Source organism: Alexandromys fortis, unplaced genomic scaffold (genome assembly GCF_014885135.2).
Source record: "Alexandromys fortis isolate MF-2015 unplaced genomic scaffold, M_Fortis_MF-2015_v1.1 scaffold_79, whole genome shotgun sequence".
NCBI lineage: Eukaryota > Metazoa > Chordata > Mammalia > Rodentia > Cricetidae > Alexandromys > Alexandromys fortis.
This window is the reverse complement of record NW_026067964.1, coordinates 4,509,886-4,532,844: the sequence shown is the minus strand read 5'-3', so window position 1 is coordinate 4,532,844 and position 22,959 is coordinate 4,509,886. Positions and strand designations below refer to the sequence as shown.

Genomic DNA, 22,959 nt, shown 5'->3' with positions numbered 1-22,959 from the left:
TCTTTCTTCTTCTCCCCCTTTCCTGTCATCTCACCGTCACTCTCTTATCCTTCTCCCTCCTCTCCTCTCCCCTTGTCTGCCTGCCTGCCTTCCTTCCTCAATCCCTCCCTTCCTCCCTCCCCCCCCACCTCCTCCCCTTCCTTCTCCTACTCTTTTTTGGGAGACTGCGGCCCAGGACAGCCTAGAACTCTTCATGCCGTCTGAAACACCTAGTGACCTCCGCCTCTGCCTCCCTAGCAGCGAGCACCACTACTGCAGATGGGAGCCACCATGACCTGTGTTGTGTGTTCTTGGAAAGTCAGCGGATTTGGAAAGCTATGTTTGAGAACAATTCTTTTTAACTTATTTGGGTCAGAAGATGGATGGTCTGCCAACATGTAGATGTGTGTGCTATGTGCTCGCCTGATGCCCTCAGAGGTCAGAAGAGGGTGTTGGATCCAATGGAACTGGAATTACAGGTGGTTGTGAGCCATTGTGTGGGTGCTGGGAACTGAGCCCAAATCCTCTGGAAGAGCAACAAGTGCCCTTAACCTCTGAGCCATCTCTCCTGCCCTGCCTCCTGTGTTTGTATCTTTATGGTTGGCTCAGTGGACGACATTTTGCTGTCTGCCTCAGAGGCCAGTGACTATCCCATGACAAGTAGCCTCTGGGAAACTCAGCACTACACCCAGAAAGGTCAGAGACATCTTCCTACTGCGCCGTTAGTCCTGATCACAGGTGTCTCTGAGAATGACCCTACTGGTCTCTGTCCTCAGACCACAGCTCACTGAACTGCCTCTCCTCCAGAAAGCTTGTGCTGTCTTCTCCCGGTGCCAAATTCTCCTGTTACCACTTGGTCTTTTGAAAGGCTCTATACAAAGCACTAATGATCCTGGTGACCACTGTTGGGGACAGTCCTTCCCTTTGTCTGTTATATGAGGGTTTCATACATGTGACCCTTTGTGAGGGTAAGTTGTGTGCGGAAGGCCCAGGCCTCAGAATGGAAACAGCTGGCATACAAAGCATGCTTAACGCCTTCTTTCCACTGGTTTCTGAAACGCATGGCTTCCTCAAGAACATGCTGCTTCCCTAATTTCTTCAAATTATGCACAACATAAAAATTTCCAACTACGTATTCAACAGTCAACTGGATGTTCCATTTCCTCAAAAACAAGTGTTATTTTTGACTTGGTGGTGGAAAATACATTTTATGTTGATAAAATTCAAGAGTGTAATTTGGGCTCAAATATATTTTGGAAAGTTATAGTAGGAAAGTTTGTGATTGCAAACTTTGTGGTTAGAGGCAGGGTCCTAATGCAGAGGTCCTGATTTGAGACCACCATGTGGTCTGTTTTCTGCATGTATGACCTTAGAAAATTCTTGTTGACAATTCTTTGTGCTAACACAATGCTTGTTTAGATGAAGCAATATTTTTAAAAATCAACTGTGAATCCATAAACACTGTACTGAAGACTTTTCATTGATTTTCAATTGTCAAGGTTGAGCACCTCTTTGAATTCTCGCCGAGGAATGCTTCTTAGTGCAGATGGCCGCTCATGGCAAGTGAGGAACCCAATGTGTTTTCAACATTAGAATCATCAATGTTCCAAAAAGAGGATTAAAAAATAGGAAGATAACCATCCAATGAATCTTTGCAAAGACCATGCTGAGTTCTCCTCCCCACTCCCCCGTTAGTTCCCTAGAGCCCTTTTCCATGCCCAGAGAAGCTGTCTGCAAGGGGTATCACCTGGCGCTATTGGCATCTGGCTGAGCTCAGGGGTGGTCTTTTTTCCAGGGGAAAGGGACCTGACAGTAAAAGGGGAGTGGCCGTGGAGCAGAGGGCAAGGGAGGGAAGGGGTAAGGGAGATTGTGGGTGCAGATGTGATCAAGGCACCCTGTATACATGTATGGAAATGGCATGATGATTTGGCGATTTGGCTTCACACACACACACACACACACACACACACACACACACACACACACACACACACAGCATGCAAATGGGAAGCACCAGCAAGGGGTTGGAGGTCATGTAGAGGGGATTAGCACATTATTGCCTGTGCCTGCTTCTGAATGGTTAGGGCTCTCCCTAACCTCTAGCCTCTGGGGAGCTTCCCCATCCCCTGCTCACCCTGAAACCCCAGCTCCGCCACCCTAAAACACTTACCTATTCACTAAAGAGTGTTTTGGTGTGCTCGCCCGCCAGGTCCCACAACAATAAACTATTCCAGACAGATACCAAGCACGTTTTCATGTTTATTAATGTTATGTAATCCTTTAAAAAAAAGAGTGAACACGAAACAGTGACATCAAAGTTCACAAGGACAGGAATAATAGTTTTGTAAGTCACAGACAGAGCCCAGACAGTGAGTCAGTGATGTAGATAATCAGGACAGTAACTGAGTTAACAGTACAACTGCAGGGCTTTCATGGAAGCTAGTCTACACTACCTGGAAATACTTCGTTCTCTTAAATAAACTTAGTCCTTCTACTCTCTTTTATTTGTTTAAAATGCCAACGTAGTTCTTAAATCAGGAAAAGTATATATTTCAAATTAATTTTCAAATTACTGTGTCAAAGCCTTGAGGATTTTATATACTTATTAGTCACTGTGACATTAAAAAATGCTTTTAAAATAATTTAATTAACTCAAGAAAAATACAGGATAATTTTCTTACATTTCAGTCTTAATTTCATTTTCTTCCATTTTTTAAAAAAAACAGACTGACCTTATAAGTAAATTTTTTGTGTTTTCTTGCTTTTGAAAAAATGTGTTTTTTTTTGTTTCATTTTGATATGGTTATTGTTCTGAGCGGAGGTCTCACTATGTAGCCCTAGATAGCCTGGAAGTCATCATGTAGACCAGGTTGGCCTCGAACTCAGAGATCTGCCTACCTCTGCCTCCCAAATGCTGGGATTAAAGATGTATGTCACAATGCCTGGCTTATTTGAGTAATTTCTAATAAAAACATTTGTAAATAAATAGTGTCTAGTTATTGTTGACTGAAGGGCTTATTTCTTAAAAATATACACCTTAAGCTGTGATTGTATCCTAATCTATAGCTACTGGGAGCAGAAACTCAGATCTTCAAAGCTGTTTAGCTGTTAGGCCTTGCTTTTGTGAAATACGCCTGGTGGTGTCTGGCTGAGCACACTTCTCTGTGCAATGGTGTATCTGCAGTGCTTACATCCAGTTGACCACACGTCAGCTATCTGCTTTGCTTGAGCAAAGGCAGGACTCAGCTAACGTCTGGCTGTCAGTCAGTCTGCAGCCCCAGTTCCCATCAGAGTGCCCAGGGCACGTAGGTGTGTCTGTGCAAGAGCCAGCCTTGCACGACAGCTACTGGATATAAACACCCCTTTCTCTGCTCCTCAGATGCGCAGACGACTCTCGTGGTTATTTCCCTCCTAAGATGTCTTATCCTAGCTGCTCAGTTTCTAACAGATATGGTCAGTTCACAGCTGACTGGGTATCAGCTGTTCAGAGGATCTCATGGAGGAGGCTGTGCCTAGTTCCTGGGGTTGGCTGCTCTGAAAGGTTTCTTATGATCCTGGTGGGTCTCATACTCAATCCTGGTCCATGTATTCAGTATGTAAATTACAAAAATGCTACACATATCAAAATGGACTTTCTAACTGCTTTGGTAATTCTTCGACTATGGTGTATTCAAGATGAGAAGCACCAGATCTTCCCCTACACAGATAATACTGTTTCATCCTTCTATTGCTTAAACATTACCATCAAATAATTGGAAATATATATGTGTAAAAGCTGTGTTAAGTCTGAACTAGGAACTCCTTCCCTATCACTGGACACCTTTAACTGTTCAGTGCTAACATCCACCAAACCAGACTTTGCTTAGTAAGTCAGAGAATCAGATTATTTCCATAGTAACTGCTAGGGAATAAACGAGAAACGTGTCAAAGCGCCGATTCCACACTGCACTGCAAATACGCATGTGCATAACGCCTATATATTCAGGTCACCTAGATATATGAGAAGGGACAGTTGGTTACTATGGCAGTACTGGCAACGCTGGACATCTTTTGTCCCCATTACCTTTCTGGTAACTACGCTTGATGGCACTTGCAGGAAGTAGGCATGCAGATCAGACATTGGTTGTTCTAGGTGGCGAAGTAAATACAGCGCTTGCCAGAGACTAACAGGATCCCCGGGCTGTCCACTTTTCCAGCCCTTTCTGTGTAACCTTCCAGCACTCCTTCTCCCCTAAGCTAGCAGTTTTTTGTATATGCTGTTGTTCAGGTGGCTAGAGCAGGTATCCATTTTGCTTGGCATCAGCTGGCCGGTGCTGTTGTAGCTGTTGGCGTCGGAGCTGTCTTTGCAGCACAAGATGCCATAGAGGTGCCTCTGGCACTCGGAGGAGGCGTAGTAGTAAATCAAGGGATCGATGCAGCAGCTCACGCTGCTCACACAGACACAGAGGAGGTAAGCAAAGTAGGCCGTCTCCGTGGCGGGGCTGTCGGGGAGGAGCATGTAGTGCACGATCAGGAGGATGTTGGTGGGCCCAAAGCAGACGACGAAGATGCAGAACACAGCAGCGGACAGGAACAAAGCCCGCGACTTCTTGCTCCGAGTGGCCACTGCAGAGGAGCTGAGACACCGGATGATGGACAGGTAGCAGACGGTGGAAATGATCAGTGGCACCAGAAAGAAAACAGCGGAGAAGGCTGAGAAGTAGTAGGAGTAGAAGCCTTGCAGCAGGGTCTCATTGAGGACGTCGTGGCAGGTGGTGATGTTGAGCCCCGGAACCTTGGTGGTCTGCTCCTTGAGGAGGAGAGGCACCACCCCCATGATGGCCATCACCCAGATGACCAGGCAAGTGAAGTTAGCTCGGCCCAGGGTGCGCCAGGACAGGGACTGGATGGGGTACACGACCGCCAGGAAGCGGTCAATGCTTATGACCGTCATGAGCATGATGGAGGCATACATGTTACAGTAGAACGCTGCGGTGGCGAAGCGACACATGCCCGACCCGAACTGCCAATCGCTGCCGGAAAAGTAGTAGCTGATCTTCAAGGGGAGCACGGACACGAACAGCACGTCAGCCATGGCCAGGTGCAGCATGTATACCACGGCCGGCTTCTTGACCTGCATCTTCAGGACGAACACCGCGATGGCCAGGATGTTCAGAGGCAGGCTGACGACGAACACAAACGTGTAAACCGAGGGGATGAAGAGTGTCAGCCAGGGGCTGGTCAGATATCCCGAGGCATCTTCCGAGATGAAGGGAGCAGGTGCGGTGGGAGGAGAGCGGCTTTTATTTAGGTAGATTGCCCTGCCCTCGGGCGAGGCACTTTCATTTTTCTCCTCCTCATCCCCCAGGGGGACCAGTTCAAAGGCATTTTCGCTGGGATTCCTGAGGAAAAACGAGCGGGGGTTCAAAGTGACTTCTGTCGTCTCGGGTTCTGAAAAAGAAAACGTGGAAAAAGTGAGCGGAATCCATCGGCCAAGGAGCCAAGCCGAGTACGCTGGTTGGCTTTGTAGTTTTCTCCAGGGAGCATGTGGCCAGGTTCAGGTCATGCGCAGATGGACTATGGACTGTGTTAGGGAATGTACTTCTATCTTAGAGTATGGTGCAACGTTCTGTTTGGATACAAGCTAACTCCTAATACCCTGCTCCCCGGAGGACAAAGGTGAGCAGAATCACTCAGAGATCAATCTACCTTGCAGACCTCACTTGCCATGGAAGAGCAAATGGTGCTTTTCCCCCCTAACGTTTTACTGATTTGCTTGGTGTGGTGGGAGAGAGCTGGCAATGCCACACGTGGAGGGGGAGCCTGCTTCTCTCCTGCCGTGTAGACCCAGGGGACTGACCGCTGGTGGTCAGGCTTGGTGTCCATTGCCCTCACTGAGCCCTTCCGCCAGCCCTCGATAGGTGCTTTCTTCCCTGTTGTAAACCATCTAAACATACAGCTCACTTCTTCCAACTTCTATGGCTTCTCTTTCCTTCCCCAGCTAGTTGGAGCCATCTAGAGAAATTCACCTCTCCCAAAGCAAAAAAATCCACATAGAAAGCAGAGAAAAATTCCTATAGGTCACAGAATGGGGGCCATTCAGAGTAGGGCCCAGGGCTCCCCGAAACAATGACTGAGGTCCACATGGCAGTAGTTTTCCTCTATCTTAGTTTGTTTACAAACAGATGTCCTCAACGTCTTTCCTGTGTAGGTCCACAGGCCCTCAGGTTACTTCACACAGTCAGGAGGCACCTGTCACCCAGTGACACCCCTGTCACCTTGCTTCCTTGCCCAGCAGCTCCATCTAGCAGCAGACATCCTTGGCCACTTGCACCAGGCCATGACCTTCTTCTAGAACGCTATATGCCTCAAGGTGCATACCTGCCCAACCAGACTCTTTGGTGGTTTAACCAGATGTCAAAATAAAAGCTCAGCTATATACACCTCCTTAGCCCAGTCACCCATAAAAATTATCCACTTGAAATGATAGAGAAAAGTGACGTCACCAGCCAGACAACAGCTTTTCTTTGCGAAGAGTTTTGCGAAAATCCTACATCTGCTGGGTGTCAGGGAACTGAGAAGTGCAAACAAGAACCACAGAGGAACGGGACGAGGTCTCTGTGCTCAAGGTTGTTTGTGCCTCTCTGGGAAGTTGCAGGAGGTAAACCTTAAAACTGGACAAGTGCAGGAAAATCTCAGCCTTGGTTTTGTTTTCTTTAGTGGAACCTGTAGATGGGTTTTTCTTTGGGCCACCAGCTCCAAAAAATGACACGGAAACTTATTAATTACAGAAGCTTGGCCTACAGCTTAGGCTTGTCCCGCTCGCTCTTATAACTTAAATCAACCCATTTCTATTCACCAACGTGTTGCCACATGACTCGTGGCTTTTACATCTCCTCCTGCATGTCTTGCTCCCTCTGCCTTGGGCAGGCAACTTGTCCTTTGTTCTTCCCAGAGCTCTGTCCCCAGAAGTCCTGCCTAACCTCTTTCTGGCTAGCTAATGGCCATTCAGCTCTAGTGGCCACAGTTAACACAGTATAGGAACATTCCACAACAAGAACTTTCTTGAAAACACACTTTCTGAGATGCACGATGTAATGTAGTGGTGAGTTCTGCTTCTGCACAGCTGTAGGGTCCTGCAGGGAAAATCTTCTTAGGCTAAAACTAAGGTTCTGCTGGACACCCCATCAATGCCCTGAAGGTACTCAAGATCACAGGACAGAAAACAGAACACGTAGGAAGGGTGGGTTTTGGAAGAGAGGATGGTGTTGGGTTTTCCCCTCCCCAATGATTTTTAGTTTGAGAGAGACCTGATGCCAGTGTCTGTGACAACCTGGAAAGAGTACTTGCCCTTTGTCCCAATTCCTGACTTAAATGAGCTGAGCTTCTCGGAATTTCCAGGATAAGAATACCTTTGTATGCTCATGAGCTGACTGCTGGTTAGTGGTCTCTACACAGCTTCAGGACCAAGGATGGTCACGTGAAAGCCAAAGCAAGGCTGGAAGGTGGGCAGGGGAGCTCCTGCCCTTCTGCTCATCTCACCCTGTGTATTTTCCCCGCCTATTCATTCATTAGCATCTTCTGTAGTATCATTTATGATCAATGGGAAGAACAGGTGAAGTCTTCCTCTAGGTTCCTGGAGCTAGCTGCCCTAGCAGATTATAGAATCCGAGCAGAAGTCATGGGAACATTTAACACACAGACTGTTTGGTCAAGAGTTCTGGAGGTCCAGGCTCAGGGACCTGAGGTTTGAGACAGACCTCCGATAATGGGGCTGAGCCTTTAAACCGAGAACTCTGATTCTATGTCCAGGTAGATGATGTCGGATTAAATTAGATGAGAAGATTCATGGCTGCTGTCTCCTGGAGAATCTGCCGAGGCTAGCCGGGGTGGAGTGAAGGGAAACAGCTTGGATCCCTGAAGGCTCCCAGGCACTTAGCGGAGTGCTGCATAGACAGGAAGGAAGGCACTTCGGTGTGCACTGTTCTAAGAGCTGTGGGGACGGCAGGCAGGAAATTCTCAGAGCTGGAAATGTTCTTAGTTCTATGGCCAAGTTTTGTCCTTGCTTCAAGTCACATATGCCAGAAGGGTTCAGGGCATCTGTCCCCATCTGGATTCTTGATATCTTTTTCCTTTTACACAGATGCCTAGAAGCTGTACATGAAAGTGTGACTGAACCTCCAGTCCAAGGCACCACCACTGATTGCTCCTGGTGAAGAGCTCTGGGACTGATCTGGGTTTGTATGGTGGAAATGGGTTTCATCTATTATAATCCTAGCAGTGATCTAATCAATCTCTGGATCTTGTGTACGGAACTGCTGTCCTAATTTCATCTCCTCTCTTTCACAGCCTGCCAGTACTCATGTGGCCCTCCTGCAGTCCAACACCGTCTAGCCGAGCTCCCTTATCGCCTTCCAAGGCCTGAGAGTCATCACGGGTGGAGATCCTAAACCCTTGTAAGTCCTATTCCCAGCCCATCTCCTAAGTGATCTTAAATCTCGAGAGGGGGAATGTCAGGTATCTAAGGTAGGAATTAGTCACCTTGGAAGTCATCTAGAATGGACCCCCATCTCCTTTCTCCTGGCTAACACTAGAAAGGGAAACTTCCCAATTGTCCCCCTTCAACCCCAAGATTTAAAACACTATATAATAAGGTGTCAGGGGTTTGCTGAAGCCCATTAAGGGAAAGCTACTGTTTCCTGTAAAAAGAATGGAATTTGAGTTCTCCCTCTGGCCCCGAGTGGAGATAACATCCTGATCTGGTCCTAAGATGAGAAGATGATCTACTAGTGTCTCCTCCCTGAAGAGTCAATCCATCTGGGCCTGTCAATCACCAGATAGTCCAGGAGGCCATTACCCAGGAAAGCTGAAAGACATGCTAAGGTGATGGGGGGAATAATTATCCCTTTAGTGAGATGAGGTACGTACCCTTCCCAGAAGCCATCCCTCATGGCTAATGCCCTACTGTGCAGTGGTGCAAGCATTAGAGCTTTGCTGTGCAGGGGTGCAGCCATTTACAGAGCTCTGCTGTGCAGCGGTGCAGCCATTTACAGAGCTCTGCTGTGCAGCGGTGCAGCCATTTACAGAGCTCTGCTGTGCAGGGGTGCAGCCATTTACTGACCTTCTACTGTGCAGGGGTGCAGCCATTTACTGACCTTCTACTGTGCAGGGGTGCAACAATTTACAGACCTTCTGGCTGTGTAGTAGCAGCAGCAGCATTGAAGCTCCCCACTTTTCTGAGTTCTAATTCAAATTGTAACTTTTCCTTTTGTCTCTCTCTCTCTCTCTCTCTTTTTTTTTTTTTTTGGATACCTGTCAAAAGTCTAAGCATGCTTTCTCTGACCCTCTGGGCTTTCTCGCTCAGTCTTCAAAGTTTACTGCATCCCCTAACCCCTAGCAAATAAATTCAAAGAAGGAGGTCATATTGCGTAGTTGGTTGGTCACAAGTTCCACAGTCACTAGGAAAAAATTTCAGGAAGGAAAGTTTTAGATAAGGAGTCCAAATTCCAGTGCAAATTCTGCTCTAAACTTTTCTTTTGAGACAGGGTCACATTTTTTAGCTTTGGCTGGCTTGGAATTTGCTATATAGAACAGACTGGTCCCAAGCTCATAGAAATCTACCTGCCTCTGCCTCTGGAGCACTGGGAGTAAAGGCATGTACCACCACACCCAGCCTCTGCTCAAGGTTTTGGTCAACACTTGGGTCACGCTCAAAAGGTAGATACAAACAATCTATGCTAAAGATAAACAGGAAAGGCCTGGCGGTGGTGGCGCACACCTTTAATCCCAGCGCTCATGGAACTGAGCATCAAGGCATTTCCCGTGTGCCCATGTTCAGCCGTGGGTTTCTGGCCTTAGCTTTTGTAAGAGGCAGAGGCAGGCGGATCTATGTGAGTTCAAGGTCAGCCTGGTCTACAAGAGCTAGTTCCAGGACAGGAAGCTGGGCACACTAGCAGATACACGCAATGCCAGCCCTTGGGAGACTGCACCAGGAGAACTGAGAATCTCGTGCCAACCTGGCTGCTATGAATCATCCCAGCTGCAGAGTAAGACCTTGTTTCAGATATACCAGAAAAGAAGGGGGAAATGCAATGAACAAAAGGAACTGGAAGGTTCTCTAACCTAATCTTTGGAATAAAAATAAAATCATGCTGAAGCAACAGCTCAACCATTAAGAGCACTGGCTGCTCTTCCAGAGGACCGGGGTTCGATTCTCAGCACCTGCAAGGTGGCTTACAACCATCTTTAGCTCTAGTTCCAGGCAACCCAATGTCCTCTTCTGGCCTCCAAAGGCACTGTGCACATTAGTACACAGACATACACGCAGGCAAAACACCCATACACATAAAATATGAATAAAATAAAAACCCCTTCCCCCTTATCCCCATATAGAAAAGCTAACTCAAACTGGACTAAAGACTCAAATCAAATACCTGAGACTATGCAACTCTGATAAGAAATCAGAGTGAAAGCTTCGTGGATCTGAGCCAAAGGCGTGGGCAACAAAAGCAGATAGACAGAGTGGGCTGAAAACAAAGGCCCCATACAGCGAAGGTGCCATCAGTTAGAGATACCTTACAGAAGAGAGACAATACTGCAAAGTGCACGCCCTGACTGACAAGGGATCCCTGTCCAAAGCATATAAGGAGCTCAGTCCCTTGTTAGCAGGAAAACAAGTTGTTTTAAAAAAATGCCACAGAAACTAAATAAGGCATTTCTCCAAAGATAATACCAAAAAGCCCGAAAGGTGTGTAATAAAATGCTTAGCCTTGCTAGCTGTCACCTAAACCACTCTGACTTATCATTTCACGTTCGTTAGAATGACTCTGATGAAGACTGAACAATAACAAGTGTCGGCGAGAACGTGGAGATGGCGGGACCCCTGGACACCCGCCAGAGCAGGAAGCACAGCTACGATGGAAGATGGCTCAGAACTTCTTACAAAAGCTAAGGCCAGAAACCCACGGCTGAGCATGGGCACACGGGAAATGCCTTGATGCTCAGTTCCATGAGCCTGGACGGACGGAGGGGAAGCGGGTGCATTCAAACGTGCCCCCCGCCACACACACACTGTAGGAACCCACATGGCACTGGAAGAGGGACACAGCTTGAAATCACTCATCTGAGAGGGTAGAATGCTGTCCCTTGGTCTGAAAACAAAACCGTCTCTGGGCTTAGTAGCTCTGCCGATACTGTTTTCGGACGTGCCCTTCCCGGCATGTCCTTTGTCTGCAGCCTGGTTACTTATCACAGGAGATATACACTATACCTCAGGAGACACATGGTATTTACAGTCTGGAACAGGGACGAATGCATAATCCCTCAACTAAACATCACGGCCCAAGGCGTCAGTCACCCTTTCTTCCCACCAGATTCGATATGCTAGGTTTTACGAAATTAGAGAATGCCAGAGAAAGTGCATATCAGCGTCACTGTAACACAACCCAGGCCTAGTGGCTAGATTCTTCCAGCACGCTCAAGACCCTCACACTGGTATTTCAGTTTGCCTACTTCGATTTTCCTACACGTCTCAGAGGCCAAAGGGGAAGAAGTGTCTATGAGCTGGCCAAAGCTCTTCTGAATCACCCAGCCTTTTGCTGCTAAGGAAAAGCTAAGTTCTGGTTTCACAGAGAAAGCAGCACAGGTTCAAAATTGGTTCTTAAATGTCTTGGTAAGTTTTACTTAATGAAGGTTCCTCGGAAGCCCCCGATTGGTTCTGACATTATTTTTATGGTTTTGAGACAAGGACTCACGTAGCCTAGGCAGGCCCTGAACTCACTATGTAGCTGAGGTAAGCCTTGAACTCCTAACCCTCCATTGTTTACCAACACTCTGGGCTTTGGTTTCGAGATTGAACACAACACATTGCTAACTAGCTTAAACACAGACTAATTTAGAGACCTGAAATTAGTGTCAGGCAATGGCTCTTTTGACTTTGCTGCGATCTGGCTGGAAGCAGCCGGTGACTAGACACTCTTTCACTGTCCCCTTAATCCTGGGATTTCAGTGTTCTGCTCCAGGGTTCACGTGCTATGCTGAAGTCTCAGGATGTTGTCCAGATTCCCATGAGGGCAGGTCAACTGTGGCCTGCATTTCACAGGCCACATGGAATGACGGGGGAGGAGAAGGCTAGAAGAAAAACGCATGGCAAAAACAGACTGTCAAGCAAAACACCGCAGCCTCTCTAGAATGCTTCACTCCCTTCAACTCAAACCACTCTCCCATGGCAAGGGCCAGGCCCCCTAGAGAAATGCCCTCCTTCAGATCTGGAGCAGGAAATGTACAACGCGACCTTGAAAACCTCTGAGTATTATTAGCATTGGGTCAAAACCCTGTGGCCTCCCAAAGATGGCTTTGCTCATCAAATAAATGATGATGGAGATGATGCGGATGTCTGTGTAGGAGGAGCCTGCTCAACCGCAGCCAATCAGGTGCAGATGTTAAGGAAGCCTTCAGGACAGATGGCCAGTTTCCTTGACAAACAGCAATCAGAAGGGGTGGGGTTATGAGGTCCCTCAGTTTGGTCCCCAGGACTGAAGGAGGTGAGTAGCAGTTGTAGATGAAAGATGGAAGGCACAGAGGTAAGTCAGCGGCGGAGTTCTTCCATTCTGATCTGCACATAGTACCAATAGGCATTTACAGACAACCAGGGAAGCCTGGACACTTCACCTAGTGGGTGACATCAAGAAATTGTTCTAAGAAGGGCAGTGGTAGCACTCTCTTAATCCCAGCACTCAGGGAGGCAGAGACAGGCGGATCTCTGTGAGTTCGAGGCCAGCCTAATCTATAGAGTGAGTTCCAGCAGGACAGCCAGAGATACATAGAGAAACCTTGTCTTAAAAAAACAAAATTAAATAGATAAATAAATAAAATAAAAAAGAAATTGTTTGTTATCTTCTTCTGATGATGTCGCATTTAAGGGAAAGGAGTCTGATATCTAGGGCTGTGTGTGGATTTAAGGATGTGTATTTAATATACTTGTAAAATTTATATCTCTATTTAATAATAAAGTAATATATTTAAGGACAGATCTTGAGAACTGTTTGGAGGTGGCAGGGAGTGCTGTTACTCAAATACCAGTCCTCTTTCTTCAAGTAAGGTCCTGCAGGGAGATAGTCTTGGGAGGGACACACACAGCGGAGGGAGGGAGGGAGGGGGGACATCCCCTAGCCATTCCAGAGCCAATAAATCGGCTGTGGTGAGGCTCAGGCTAATGGAGTCCTCTTGGACAGATCATCCTCACATCCTGCATTTAAGAATGAAGTTAGGTAGCTGGGTGGTGGACACCTTTAATCGCGGCACTCAGGAGGGAGGCAGAAGCAGTCAGATCTCTGTGAGTTTGAGGCCAGTCTGGTCTACAAAGTGAGTTCTAGGGTAGCCAGGATCGTTACACAGAGAAACCCTGTCTCGAAAAGCCAATAAAAACATTTTTTAAAAATTATGTGTGCGCATACATGTGTGCATGTGTCTTGTGTGTTTCTGTGTGTGTGCGTAGGTGAATGAGAGGATGCCTTCCCTAGACCTAGTTGTGGGTCACCTGACATGGATACTGAGAGTCAAAGCTGTCCTCCACGAGAGAAGTACATGCTCTTAACTGCTGAGCCATCTCTCCAGCCCTAAACAGAAGTATTTTTGTTTCTGTTTTTCTTTTGTCTTAGTTCTGAGGGAGGGGAAAGCTGTTAAATATTCTTATGAACACAGCTTTACATTTATAGAAATCATTTGTTATGACATTTGATTTATTATTTTAAGACGGGGTCTCATTTGGCTAGCCCAGAACTTGCTACGTAGACCAGGCAGTCCCGAAACTCATAGAGATCTGCATACTTGTGCCTACAGAGTGCTGGGATTAGAAGTCAGTGTTACCACAACTGCCTAGTACTAACATTTTAAAGACCATGAAGAAATTGGTATGTGGGCCGAGAAACCCACAAACCCTCACGTCTTGAATACCCACTCCATACCAGACACTTCTGCCTTTACCTCATGTCTGTGAGATAAACATTCTAACCTTATTTTATAAATGATAATACAGAGGCACAGAGAAGCTAACTATTCAAGATCATACAGCTAGCTAGTGGAAAAGCCAAGACTTGAATTTAGACATCAAGACTTAATACCCTTTGACCACAATGACCCATCCTGTCCTTTATTTTTCAGGTGTTTTATGTTTATTTTGGGGACAAAGTCTTCCCGTTGCTTGGGAATTCTGGAGTTCATGGTTTTGGCTAGGTACCAACCCCTGTCCACGACTCAGCCCTCACAGACATGTGTGGGAAACAGAGAAACATCCACAGATGGTCAGTGAAAAACAACCTCTGCATGTGTGTATAGGTGTGTATGTGCATGTATATGTAAGGGCAACCATGTGTGTGCACGTAGAGCCTAGAGTAGGCCATCGAGAGCCATTATCTATTGCTCTCTGCGGTGTTGCTCTTAGACAGAGTTCCTCAATGAACAGGCAGCTCTCCATTTTGGCTAGACAGGCAGACTGGCCGGAGAGCTCTCATGATTCTCCTATTTCTGTCATTGGATGCTGAGGCTGGGTGCTTGTGACTCGAACTCAGGTTCTCCTGTTTGCACAGCAAGTACTCTTACTTACTGAACACCATTCTCGCCAGACCCCACAATCAAATCTTTAAATCAGTAAGGCAGGGTGCAAGGCAGAATGCCCTGGAGGCTGTCTGTCTGGCACACCCTGGGGTTTTCAGGCAGGCCAGCTACAGGAAGTCATTATGGTGTGTCCAAGGCACAGGGATGTGCACACAAGTCTGTCAGGCTCTTACCTATGGTGCCTGGAGGCAGGAGACAGAGGTGGGGTTAGGGGATGCTCACAGGCCTCCCTGAGAGCCACTGGGATTCCCTAACCTTTGACTTTCCTCATCCCTGCTGGTCTGTTCTCTGCCTTCAATCACCATCCCCAAGGTTCCTGTCCCAGGAAAGCTCTGTCTAGACTCAACAGTGATGTAAAGACCAATTCACAGTCAGGGATCCCCAGCCCCTCTAAGACTGCACTGTCTTCCTACGTCAGTTCTTCTGCAATCAGTGGATCTGAACTGCAAGAATGGGTCCTAGATAAGATAGAGATTCAAGAGTGGTCCTTCCGAGAAAGCCGGGCTCTTCTGGCAAGGCCGTGATTTTGCTCTTTAGGGACGATTCCCTGTCCCAGACGTGCTAGGTTTAAATTCCAGTAGAAACTGAGCAGCGCCTCAACTGGAGGATTCCAATAAGTTTTCACAGTATTTATTTTTATTTGCAATTGTGTGTATTGCGTGCCTGTGGGGTGGGTGTATGCACGAGTGTGGGTGCCCTCGGAGGCCTGGGGTAGCTAATCCCCCTGGGGCTGGACTCACAGGCGGCTGTGATTTGGGTGCTGGGAACCACAGTTCCATCCTCTACAAGAGCACTGTGCATTCTTAACTACTGAGACATCTTTCCACCCTCCTAGGCGTTTTGTTGGGTTTTGTTTTATTTTAACTGGAACAGTGTGGAGAAAGGATAGCGCATGGTAAAGGCGAGCGCGTCTCGGCAAACTCTGCTTTGTATGTGTTATACAACACGGGTGTCATGTATGTTCTTGTATACACTCCAAGTGTGCCTAACGCAAAATGTATTTCTTATTCTTATGGTTGGTTAGGGAAAAAAAATCACTTTTTCTGTAGTACTCTGAAACTCGAGTAGCAATTTGTCACAAACTTTGAACACACGTTCTCTAATGTCCTTTCCTAAAGCTACACAGGTTTGTTTTTCTACACGCAAATCACAGGTTAGTTCTGCAGTTTAAGACAGCGAGGTTACTTTCGAGAGCAAATGATGCATGCACAGCTATAAAGGATTTGTAGGATACCTTAGGATGCAGGACGAAACCCTTCATTTCAGAACCAGGGGCATAGTGACGCATGCCTGTAATTCTAGCACTTGGTAGGCTGAGGCAGGTGAACTATGAGTTTAATGCCAGCCTGTGCTGCTCAGCAAACCCTGCTTCAAAAAACCGGCAGGCCTGGAGAGATGACTCGGAATAAAAGTGCTTGTTGCCCAAGCATGAGTTCCCATGGCGGCATTCTTATATGACTGTTATCCTAGGACTGTGTGTGTGTGTGTTCATGAGAGTGTGTGTGTGGGATCACTGGGGCCTGCTGGCACAGGCTTGCATACCCCCGCCCCAACTTGGTAACTCTAGTGGGTTTGGCAGAGAATGGCAAGGTCACAGTTGGAGGACAAACCTGCGGAAGGAATCCCGGAAATCACCTGGCTCACCGGGAGTGCCGTTTACTCTACAATTCTACCAAGAGGGAGGGCAAAGCCGAATAAAAGAAGCCACAAACCAGAGAAGACCGGCTTTAGAAAGCAAAGTCTGACACACCTCACAGTTCCCGACACTGTCCTGGTGACAGTGTGTTCCTACTGGGTCCCGTGGAAGCAGATCCTGGGAGCTTAGGAATCCTAGTGAATGGATTTGTCCCCAGAAACACAGCCACGTGTGGATGGTGAAATCCTGAGAAGAGGTAGAGCACAGATAGAAAAAGCAAACCGGCCGTGGGAGAAGGCAGGTGAAAGGAGGCCTAAGCACTGACTCTCACAGGAGTCCCAGGGTTCCTTCCGTGATGGTAGCTGCTGGAACAAGGCAAAGGAAGTGGTAACTGCACCAGACTTCCAGGCGGATGACTGTATGTTCTGAGGATTTCATCTCAATCGAAAGAAATAATATAAGGAGGGAGATAAGGTGTGGGAAATAAACAAAAAGACACAGACAGACTGACAGACAGGAGAAAGGGACGTGGGCCCCAAATGAGGAGAGTTACATACAACCCAGGTTGTTAGAAATCCGGGTGTCCGGGAGCCCCATTATGGCTTAGAACCCAGGTAAGCTCCAGTTTGACAGGGGCAAAAGAGACATGAGTAAGGGGGGTGGGGAGGATGGGAAGAGATGTTCTGAACAGCAACAAGTCCTGGGCTCTGAAAAGAGCGAGTCCATAGGACAGCCAGCCAGGAGCAGCTAGCACAGGCGCACATCCAGATACCAGTTCTGGGTAAAGGGGCGTAGGAAGCTGAGGGAAGGCCAAGAGACCTTGGGTGACACGGGGAAAGAAGCCAGAGAAGGCATACAGTCTCGAGGGAAGATAGAGTGAAGAACGTATAAAAGGGGTGCTGGTGGGGGTGTGTGTGTCTTCTACAGGGACCCCTCACTTCTTGCTGAGGAACCAGGCTTGGCCTCTGAAATACCAATGCATTTTGCCACAATTACCATCAACTATTTCCAAACTTTTTATTTTTAATTTTTTTTTTTTACCTTCTATCTCTTATAAACTTCACAAGCATCACCCTTCACCCTTTAACACTCTCCTTCTTTAATAAATACAAGTCATCGAACCTAAACTACCTGCCCCGAGGGTAAACTGCTTAATGCGCTCACACGCTTTTCAACAAATATCTGTAGAACATTTGTCCCAGATACCATGGGGATAAACGGAAGTTCATGACTTTGGCAAGGGCGACGAGACAGAGTGACAAGGCAGGAAATGACAAGATGCCGAAACCGAGAGAAAAGCCGGGACAGGTGGGCAAGGCTGAAGGGAGCCTTGTGGATACTCCTGCAGCAAGAGAAGATTCAGGATGGGGAGACAGTGTCGGACTTGCCAGTGTTTCAGGACAGGAACCGTTTACAGTTGCTGGTATGCAGTGGTAATGAGAAGCAGATTTATTTTTGGTTGATTTTATTTGTGAGTTCACTTACAGCATGCACCCAACGTGGGCGGACCGCTCCTATAACCATTCCCTGATGGCAGGTCACTGAGCCTCTCCGGGCTTCGGTTTTGGAACCAGCAAAAGAGGTTAAATCCTCTTCTTAACATAGAGATTGTTTAAGAGGGTGGGAAGCAACGACGTGGGTAAGAATTCTGCCCAGCCACTTTGCTCGCATCTCTCTCTCTCTCTCTCTCTCTCCCCTTACTCCCTCCCTCTCTCTGTGTCTCCTTCTCATCCCCTTTCTTCCTTCCCTATTAAGTGTCTCCAGAACCCCGCGTGGATAAGCCAACTCTTGTTCAGTAGTCTTTCTGCTTCTGCTGGGGCTTTTCTATCCCTCCTATAAGGAAGAGAATTTAGAAGAGGCCTCTGACTTCACTCCCTTAAGGTGCCCAAAATCCTCTATGAGGACTCCACTAAGGAAACACTGATCTGCCTGGGGTGGTTGGGCATTGCCCAAATCTCAAGGTCTGTATTTTCAAAAGGCTTGTCCCAAAATAAAACTGAGAGAGTAACAAAGTTATGTGACACGGAATCTCTGCATTTTTCCATTCCTCCCCACAAATGATTGAGGATGGCTACCCACAGGCAGGCAGGCTGGCTAGTTGCTGCTAAACTTGGGGGCCCTGTTTGGGGCACTGCATTTTCCCCAGGAGCATCACTCAAGCCCACACCAAGCAAGGACAGAGAACACGCAACACCCTACTCTTTGTTACCTCTTAATCCTGGTCTTTGGGAGCATGGGAGTACACATTCTTTCAGCGATAACAAAAACCCCCCGAACAAAAACCCACTAGATTTTCTTCAGCCTGAAAGCCACGACTAGAGGTTCCTACCACATTATCCCTACGAAGAAATCCAAAACCATTTCCCTAACTTTCCAATTAGGAACTTTACAGGCAATGCCTCCTCTACTTTGGAGAAAGGATTTGATGAAATAGAGAAAATATTTGATGAAATAAATTGACCAAATGAATTTACTTGGTCAAGCAGGCGGATGCTTAAAACACACGGTTAACAACAAATGTACTGGAGGCAACTTCTCTGCCACAGATGATAAATTCCATTGTGAAAAACCGAGACTAGATAGTTTCTAGGAGAGCCTGATTCCTAGGAGGGGTCCCTCTTCTCGACCCAGAGGAACAAGTTCAGATAACAAAGACACCCGCTCCACACCCCCTATGTCCTGATATCACCGTCACCTCCTGGGTACTAGGCCGAGCTGGGGACTACCAGTCTTTATCGTCTTTATTTAATGCTTATGGGTTTTTCTTTTACACCACCCTTCCTTCCTTGCAAATCAAGCGAGAAAAAGAGAGTTCCAACAAAGCAAAACTTAAGCCGGAGTGGTTCCACCTCACAACCAAAGCACCCGTTCACGAGACCCTTTCTTTCTGGAGGTGGTCTTGCAAAACAGGCCACACAATAACAACAAATGCGCTGGCGGAGGCTGCTCCGGAGCCCTGGGCCCCTCCTCCGGATCTAAAACCCAGTGGCCTGCGGGCTGCACTCCCCAAAACCGAGTCCAAAGGAGCACCGGCCGTGATGGGGCAGGAAGGGGATGTGTCTGGGGAAACTCTAGATCTTGGCTCAAATGCCTGTTTGGCTCCTGGGGGAAGCTGAGGCAGGGTTGCAGACAGGCGTACCCCCGCGCGAAGCAGGCGCAACCTTACTTCTGATACCCCCCCACTAGCGCACCGGCCGGCAGCTCTTACCTGGCTGGCTCACGGGGACGCGGGAAGACAGCAAGGGACCGCACAGGCTGAGGCCAGCGGCAACGAGCAGCAAGCGCCGCGGCCCCATTGTCTCGAGGCTGCCCGCGCGGCCGGGCGCCCGCGGTCGCCGGCTTCCTTCGGAGCAGCGCGTTCGGACCTCACAGGCGACCAGAGGCGACTGCGCGGCAACGCGAAGGAGTATTTGGAGGCGGTTCGGGGGCGTGGGGCGGGGCCCCGCGGGCTTGCGCGTGCTCGTAGCCTCCGCTCGCGCCCGCAGCCCGTCGCTCCTGAACGCGAGCGACCGGATAGACGCTTAGACCCCCGGTGCGGCCGAGCCGTGCGTCTAGGAGTGACTCACCCTCGGGGTCCACAGAAAGCGCCTGCGGCCTCTTCAATGACCCTCCTGGGACGCCGAGCCAGACCGGGACCGTCCCGTCGTGGTGCGCCAGTTCCCCGCCTTCTTGGCGTCTGCGCGCGCTCGCCAAGTTTGGAGTTTAGCTGAAAGTTGGCTAGTGATTTCTGTCTTTGTAATTTAGGGGAGATGCATTTAAAAGTTGATGCTGCGGTGATAAGGGTGGCCCCAGACGTGTGGGCAGAGTGCTTGATATTTCTTTAAATTCTTTCTTTATTTTGCGAGCTTAGATGGGTCACGTGTAGCCTTTGACCCTCCACTCCAGTGGGCTTAGCCACAGGTACCCATGCTCAGGTTCTCCAAACTCTTGCCGGCCGAACCCCGCCTTCCCCGGCGATCCCCGCAGCCCCAAAGCCCAGGGCGGTGGGCGATGCTTGGGCGCCTCTTACAAGGATGCAGAGAAGCAGGAGGTGGGGCGGCACTGCGGAATTTTAAGGGTCCTTCCCACGTTCTGAAACCTACAGTTAGTGCTTGGCTACATTCCAGCATCAGATCTCAAAAAAAAGGGGAGGGGGGCGTCGTGGTTGAGGCCTGGCCAAGGAGGAGCCCGCATCTCATTTTGCTTAGAAAGTGTCTGTTAGGGGAAACTTAAGGACAAAACAGAAAATGGATCCTGGTCTTGTACCCAGCCAGACTGTTGCTGAAAGAGCTGAGCCGCAGACCCCAGGCATCAAAGCTCAGGACTCTGAAGCACAATGGTTGTCTTACTAGGGTTTCTGTTGTTGCGATGAAACACCATCACCAAAAGCAACTTGGGGAAAAAAGCATTTAGTTGGTTTGCACTTCATATCACACTGTTCATCGTTAAAGGCAATCAGGACATGAACTCAGTGCAGGAACCTGTAAGCAGGAACTGAAACGGAGGCCATGGAGGAGTGTTGATTACTGGTTTGCCCCTCATGGCTTCCCCAGTCTGCTTTCTTAGTCCTGGGATGGCACCACCCACAATGGCCTGGGCCCTTCCACATCAATCACTAATTGAGAAAAGGTCCTACAGGCTTGTGTATCTGAGGCATTTTCTTAATTGAGGTTCCCTCCTCTCAGATGACTCCAATTTTTATGAAGTAAACAGAAAACTAGCCAGCACAGCGGTATTCTGCACCCCCAGCCAAGGTTTTGAAAAGGACAATATTGCATCAAGACTATCATTTCTGCAAGTAGAATCCCCAGCATTTCCACCAAATGAGAAAAGACGACCAGAGAGAATCCCATCTCCCCCTCTCCCCCTAAGAGCTGTTGCTCATCGTCTTCATAGGTTGCTCAGTAAGTTATGCTATTTCCCAGCTACAGAACGCTATTTAAAAAATCTTTCCCATTGGACTCTCATGAGAAAGCACGTTTTAGAGTAGATGGGAACCATTAACATATTCTGCACACATTAATAACATGGTATTGTTTCCTCGCCTCTCTGAAAGGCCCTTGGGTTTTTAGGTTTATCATGTTATGGACCACAGGCAAGAAAAAGCAAAATGCTGCAATTAACTCAACAAATACCATAAAATTTTAAGAGATGCTCCAATTGATTGTAAGATACCCCAAATCCAGAAAAGTAGTAAAACAAGTAGCAGGGTGTTTGTTTGTTTTTGACAGTCAAAGATATGAAGTATAGTTTTCTTTATCTAGAGAGGTACGTCTAAGCCTCCCTGTGGAAGCCTGCAACCAGGAGAGCCAGACCAGGAAGGCCAGGAGAGCCAGGATACTGTTTCGCCTGTGTCCTCTCCTGGGCTGCCCTTTAGTATCAGAGTCAATCTGTTCCTGATGCATCATGCTATCTGTGCATCACTCTCTTGTGCTTTGGGATCATCCTTCAGTAAAATGAGAGTTAGTTAGTCACACGCACTGGGACGCTCGGACAGACACGGTAACTGAGCTGGCTATTAGCAAGGGTGTAGTGTATCTACTGTGGGCACACAGGATCAGACGACTCATTCATAAAACCCTGCGTAGAGTGGAGTCGGTTTGAAAGTTTCTAAAGATTTATTTTATGTTTCTGAGTGTCTTGTCTCGTGTGTGTTTGCACCACGTATATACCTGGTATCCACAGAGTTCAGGAGAGAGTATTGGATTCTCTGGAACTGGAGTCACAGTTGGCTGTGACCCACCATGTGGGTGCTGGGAACCCTGCAAGAGCAACAAGTGCTCTTAAGCCCTGAGCTGTCTATCCAGCCCCTGGAGTAAGCTTTCCACGCCTTCCTAGAATCACATTAAAACTTTTATTTCTGCAATTTTCCATTTAATATTTTGCTGTTGGGAATGAAACTGTAGAAAACAAAAATAGAGAAAACAGGGTCTCTGTGTCTGTGGTCTTCACGATCAATGTTAGGTTTCTGTATACTATTCAATAAATGACACTCATACAAATATATACAGGCCTGTAGAGCCTTTAAGAAGGTTGGAGGAGCTGGAGGGCTAGCTTGAGGACCTGAGTTTTATCCCAAGAACAAATGTATATGAAAGCAAGTTAGGGTGGTATGCCCTTGTAATTGCAGCACTGGGGAGGCAGGCAAGCAGAGACAAGCAGATCCTGGGACTAGCCTACTAGCCAGACAGCCTAGCGTACTTGGCGAACTCTAGGCCAGTAGGAGATCCTATCTCAAAAAACATGGGTGGAGCCTAAGGAATGACACTTGGGGTTATTTATTGGCCTTCACATGTACTCACACACGTATATGAGCATGTGTGAGAGCACACATACTCTCATACATGTATATGAGCATGCATAAGCACACACAAATTGTAGAAATGGTGGGAAATGTTGAGGATGCTTTGGGGGAGCTGTTATATTACAACGAAATGTACCCTGAAGGAAGAGGGCTCTTGAAATAATAAAGTTCTATGGTGATATGAAAGATATTCGTCAGTATTGCTATAGGATAGGGTCAGTTCAGGTTCCCTATCCTCAGCTTCCCAAGGGACTAACTGGGGACATCGCCTTGGGCTCCTGGGAGCCACTCAAGGTTCAAGTCTCTTGCCAACACTAAGGTGGCTCCCTTAACTAAGATATGTCATGTGCTTCCCTGCTCCCCTATCCAACCTTCCTTTATCCCAATCTTCCTGTTTCCCCAAGTTCCCCCAATCCTCCCCTTCTTACTTTTCTCTCCCTGTCCCCCCTTATCCCCAACCCACCCCACC

The 22,959-nt window shown here is 47.8% G+C and overlaps 1 protein-coding gene and 1 long non-coding RNA gene across 4 annotated transcripts; one reads left to right on the top strand and one right to left on the bottom strand.

Moving 5' to 3' along the window:
- Nucleotides 1-2,225: 2,225 nt before the first annotated feature.
- F2r (coagulation factor II thrombin receptor) lies at nt 2,226-19,631 on the bottom strand. Its single transcript, XM_050153846.1, has 2 exons — nt 19,416-19,631; nt 2,226-5,409 (listed from the first exon to the last, which is right to left on the bottom strand). Exons 1-2 carry the CDS (start codon nt 19,501-19,503, stop codon nt 4,211-4,213), a joined length of 1,287 nt encoding a protein of 428 aa, XP_050009803.1. The 5' UTR covers nt 19,504-19,631; the 3' UTR covers nt 2,226-4,210.
- On the top strand, nt 5,416-19,394 carry LOC126508544 (uncharacterized). 3 transcript variants are annotated; one of them, XR_007593870.1, is made up of 4 exons: nt 5,416-5,637; nt 8,102-8,195; nt 8,308-8,414; nt 10,778-19,394. It is a non-coding gene; the product is annotated as an uncharacterized lncRNA (long non-coding RNA). The 3 variants fall into 3 exon arrangements; XR_007593869.1 differs by having other exon boundaries at nt 5,416-8,195; XR_007593871.1 differs by lacking the exon at nt 10,778-19,394 and adding an exon at nt 9,281-10,767 and having other exon boundaries at nt 5,416-8,195.
- Nucleotides 19,632-22,959: the final 3,328 nt, after the last annotated feature.

What these genes read in the sequence shown, in the direction of transcription:
- F2r (XM_050153846.1), bottom strand. Translation starts at nt 19,503, where the DNA reads ATGGGGCCGCGGCGCTTGCTGCTCGTTGCCGCTGGCCTCAGCCTGTGC. An exon ending in CGTCCCCGTGAGCCAGCCAG is followed by an intron (nt 5,410 to 19,415) that starts GTAAGAGCTGCC and finishes TTTCTTTTTCAG; the next exon opens with AACCCGAGACGACAGAAGTC.